At 31.4% G+C, this 5,212-nt stretch overlaps 1 protein-coding gene across 1 annotated transcript; it reads left to right on the top strand.

Moving 5' to 3' along the window:
• The first annotated feature begins 647 nt into the window (after nucleotides 1-647).
• Nucleotides 648-1,039, top strand: LOC111406755 (ethylene-responsive transcription factor 5-like). Its single transcript, XM_023036133.1, has 2 exons — nucleotides 648-759; nucleotides 804-1,039. The coding sequence occupies exons 1-2, from the start codon at nucleotides 648-650 to the stop codon at nucleotides 1,037-1,039; spliced, it is 348 nt and encodes a 115-aa protein (XP_022891901.1).
• Nucleotides 1,040-5,212: the final 4,173 nt, after the last annotated feature.

Genomic DNA, 5,212 nt, shown 5'->3' with positions numbered 1-5,212 from the left:
TTTTGATAATGTCACAAGATGCTTCATTTCTTCATTCCAAAGGCCTACTATATGCGAAGCCAAAATCAAGCAATACCGACGTGAGAGAAATGTTGAGACACATCCAACTTTCTCTTTTCTTCTTCCCACTTACAGTTGCTATTCATACCCACAAAGAGGTGGCTAAGTGAGAGAAATGTCACCCAAGAGAAACCACACAGGTTGCAAGATAGAAAGAGGCCAAGAATGAGCAAAAACCGAATCATAGAGAGAGGCAAAGAAGACGATACATTGGAGGCACAAAGGGACAGAAAATTATAGCCCAAGAGAGTGACCAAATAAGGTAAGTTAGGGTAGGTTAAACTTAGTGGCCCAAAAGGCCCAACACAAAGATAATGGACTCCAAATGGATATCGTAGCCATCCAAGTAAATAGGACAGGCCACGAGCAACACTATTAAAATAGAATGCTTCTAATGGTCCATAAAAAATTGGGTTGGGTCATCTCAATGGTGGCGCGACATATAGTTCAGTCATATGGTCAATGCCGACTGAAATTAAATAAAACCGAGGTTATATCATTGCTCGGGAGGTCGTTTGACAACAAATTGACTAACACTATGAAACCTCCTTCCCAAGAACCCTAACCACCTTATATCTTTGGAAGAAATGAAGCATCTTGTGGCATTATCAGAAATAAAACCAGAAATAATTGCTACAGATCCTCAAAAAGAGCGTGAAAGAAAATTGGAGTGGGAAAATAGAACTACAAACGATCACAGTAATGTGGAAGTAAAGGCTGATCATGAATTGATGAAAAATCAGGTTTTGGAGGATCAAAGGAGACGTTACCGAGGCGTGAGGTAGCATCCTTGGGAAAATTTGCAGCAGAGATTCGTGATCCTAACCTGAAAGAGGCTCTTGCATGGCTTGAGACATTTGACACGGCAGTGGAGGCAGCGAAAGCTTACAAGAGGGTGGCATTTAAACTTAGAGGAAGCAAAGCGATACTGAATTTCCCGCTTGACGCTGGCCTTTCCAACCCCTCTTCCGGAATATGAACATCCTCAAGAAGGCTGGAGAGAATTGTTGAAGATTAAAATTATATAAATAAATATGTACCCTCCATGCCTCTTAACTATTAATTAAGGGAAGTGCTATGTGTACACCTACACACCATAAGGGGTACACATATAATTATCCATTAATTAAACTTCAAAATCTTGTCCATTTAGGGTATGCATAGGTCGTGTTTTAGTTATGTTTGATAGTATTTTTGAGGGAGAGGAGAGATTAGTGATTTCTTTTGTTTTTACTCCCTTAATTCAGTGTTGTGTGAGATTTGATTGAGATTTATCGATTTTGTGTATTAGACTACTATTATTTTATTTTTATCGGAGGCAATGACAATTTCTTTTAAAAATTTAATTTTCGTACTTCCATTTAAATTAAAACTTATTTTAAGATAATTAAATATTTAATTTACAATCTATAAAAAGGAGGATACGAGGAGAAACTTTTGAATACAAATTTACCCTTATATATATTTAGCTATATGCCCAATGTACCCTTTCTCATAATTTACATTAACAATAGTAATTCGAGTAATAAGTTGTTGTTTTAAGAAGAAATTTTCAAATATCAATTTTACTCTTATATATTCAGCTATATGCGCAACACACCCTTACCTCTTATTCGATTCTCATAATTTACATTAATAACACTAATTCATGTAATGAGTTAATATTTTAATTACCTTATAGTATTCATCCTTAAAATGTTAATATACTATTATTAGCTAACATTTGAAACTTATTGATTTGAATACTGTTATTAATTTTTGAAACTTTTTTTATTACATGTGTTAAATGAATGGTTAAGGTTTTAAATCATAATTACAATATTTAAATCTTTTATTAATCAAATACATAATTAGAGAAAATTTCATTTTTCATAATATAAATATTTTTAATAATTCGTGCATTAGGTTATATTTTAAGTTGTATTATAATAGCCACCATTAGATCATAATATACGATTATTACTTATCATTTGGAACTTATTGATTTGATTACTTTTTTAAATTTCAATTTTTTTTCCTATAAACGTGGAAAATAGTATAACACATTTACAAGTTTTGAACTAGAATATATAGCCATCAAGATCATATTTGTGAAACTATTTATTTTTTACCATTTTCTTTACAAGTTAGATTGGATTTTATGGAATGAATAATAAAAGTTGTACCTCCATATATTTATAAAGATTGAAAATTTGGAATGTGAATTTTAATTTTTTTGAAATGATACTTTTTTATGAGAATTTTAAACCAAGCAAGTAAATAAGTGAGAAAAATTATGTGAAAGCTCTGTACTCTCAATTCTTGAGTATAAACATGAAATATTTTTTTATAAAGGCACAAGGCCTATCAATGATTTTTTTTTTTTTTAATTTTTGGTAACGAAGTTGCCATTGGTGCGCAAAAAACTATTATATGGGATTATTAGCTTTGGATTTATATTCTACGAAATCTGCGGAGCCTTGCTATTCTAGCTGAAATACACTTGCATCTTGGTTATCCACTTCAGGACGAATTTTTCATTTTCAAATTACTTTATTTTAGCTATAGAATAATTCTAATAACTTAGATTTGTGCATATTACACATGGGATTAATAATATTCATTTTTTTTTTACTCAACAACATGAATTTTACATATTTTGATTTGTTTTTTTTTTTTTCTATGATATTGAGTAAATAATGCACAATTTCTCAAATGTTATGTGTGGGACATAAAATGTCGAAAGTGGACAACGAAAAAAAAAGGAATGAAATCTCCCGCATTGGGGTGACAAGTCCTGGTGAATGAAAAAGATATTACTTTCAATTATTATCGAACTATGTAAAATGACTTACCTCTTTTGAGTTCTTACTAATAGTTGATAAAATACATATATTCACCATTTAAGGATGTAGCACTTATAAGATAATTGCACCTATGACAACAACTTCACATGTAATAGCATCAATAATACTAGGAGGCATAACCGTCCATTCAATATTCAATATTCCACTCCAAACTAATGAATAAAAAATGTGTAATATATGAAAGCAGAGTGCTACAACATAATTGATCGACATGCAAGACTTATAATATGAGATGAAGCATTGATGGCAAAAAATAAAAATACAATAGAAATTGTTGACAGAACATTATGAGATATCTAGGACAATTTAGAACCAGTTCGTGGAAATATTTATGTAATCAGAAGAAATTTTGGCCAACTACTACCTATCATCTCAAAAGCAACAAGAAAATAAACAATAAGCCAAAGTTTGGCTAGATCGCATCTTCAGGAAAAAAATAAAAATCTGCTACTAAATTAAAACATGTGTGCTCAAAATAACAATTGATTTACAAAATACATGATCCAAATTGAAATAGGGATGACTCCATCAATTTACCAAATGAGATAGTTATAGTAAGTGATGATGCTAAACTTTTGGAGTTACTACTGTTCTTTCGATTATATGACATAACATAGAATTCTTTCTACCAAAATTTAGTTTCTTGACCACCTCAATGACAAACTGATTGGGTATTTCATGGAGAAAGTGAAGAATTTGTAAGCTTTGAAGAAGCAACCGATGATACAAATTAATTTTACCGAGAAGAGTTTCGAAACATTTTGTTGCCAAATGGTATCCCATCGCATGAGTTAATATGAAACATAAATTGTCCACCAAGGAGTCTAGACCCATCAAACGATCTTTGCAATGGAACAAGAATGATTTACCAAGATTTCAATCGACATGTTTCATATAGAAATAACAGTTTGACAACATCTAGTTTGGTTCAAGCAAATGATGAAAGATATCCATTCAAATTGAAGAGGAAAAATTTTCAATACATCTATACTTTACAATGACCATTAACAAAGCTCAAGGATAAACAATGCTTACTATTGGAATATACCTTCTTAAACATTTATTTTCTCACAGACAATTATATGTTACACTTTCTCGTAGAGTTTCAACACAAATAACTAAAAATTTAGTAAAAGGAAAAAAGAAAAATTGTAGGATGTTGACAAAAAATATTTTGAATAAAAAAGTATTATTATAATAAAAATGTTACATTTTAGTTTATTCGACCTTTCACATATATACATAATTTCATAAAATGTTTTATTCATTTTTATTCTTTTTAATAATTTTAATTTTTCCTTTAACAATATCATTAACTCAACCACTCTCAAAAACGTATTAGTAGTTTAAAAATATTCCCCATATAATTCATCGGATACATAAAATGTGCAATGCACGTGCTTACTACTAGTTTATATTTACATTTGGCAACAAAGCTTAAATCCTAATAAACACCATGTCTTCTCTCAAAATGATGTGCACTTTTTAAATTTCCAATGTCATTAATAGCCATCATTTTTATTTCTTAATTTCCCTATAAAAGCTTTATTTCTCTCACCACTACCGTCACTTTCTATTCTCTCATTAAAAATGGCTGCAAATCCTCTTCTCATTCCGCTCTTGCACAAATTTTTAACTCCATTATGTATTAAATCCTGTGCTTCATTGAATAATGGTTTTTCCAATCATATTTTTCATTTTCATGGATCAAAATTTTGTCTCTTTAAATTCTCACCAACTTTCTTCAATTGTTTGTTGTTGATGGGCATGCTTTCAGCGACTCCCCCGCTGAAGAATAGTTGGGTTTTCTCTAAAATAGTGAGGATTCAATCTATCTTCGACACCAATAACACTTTATCTAATTACTCCAATCCTCTACCCACCTTCCTCATTCTCCTTATCGGCTCAATTGAAGTGTTTATTGGTTATGATGTTCAATAGCTCATCCTTAGCCTTTGCATCCAACCCCTTCCTTATTAGGCTGTATGCAATTTATCGAATTGTAAGTTCTATTTTCTATTGTGAAATGTGAACTATAATTATAGTTGTATCTGAATTTGGGTAGATACATTGTTTTCCTCTGTGAAATCGCACCTTTGTCCACCTTTTTGGAAGAAAATGATGATATAAAATTCTCCGCCCCCCCCCCCCCCCCCCCCCCCAAAAAAAAATGGTTGGGTTTCTCCAAAATAGTGGGTTCAAGATATCTTCGACACCAATTACACTTTATCTAATTACTCTAACCGTCTCCCCACCTCTGTCATTCTCCTCATTGGGCCAATTGAAGTGTTTATTGGTTACGACGT

The sequence above is a fragment of the Olea europaea genome, chromosome 12 (assembly GCF_002742605.1).
Source record: "Olea europaea var. sylvestris chromosome 12, O_europaea_v1, whole genome shotgun sequence".
NCBI lineage: Eukaryota > Viridiplantae > Streptophyta > Magnoliopsida > Lamiales > Oleaceae > Olea > Olea europaea.
The sequence above is the reverse complement of the archived record's forward strand: the minus strand, read 5'-3'. Positions and strand labels throughout refer to the sequence as shown.

What these genes read in the sequence shown, in the direction of transcription:
- LOC111406755 (XM_023036133.1), top strand. Translation starts at nt 648, where the DNA reads ATGAAGCATCTTGTGGCATTATCAGAAATAAAACCAGAAATAATTGCT. An exon ending in TAGAACTACAAACGATCACA is followed by an intron (nt 760 to 803) that starts GTAATGTGGAAG and finishes ATGAAAAATCAG; the next exon opens with GTTTTGGAGGATCAAAGGAG.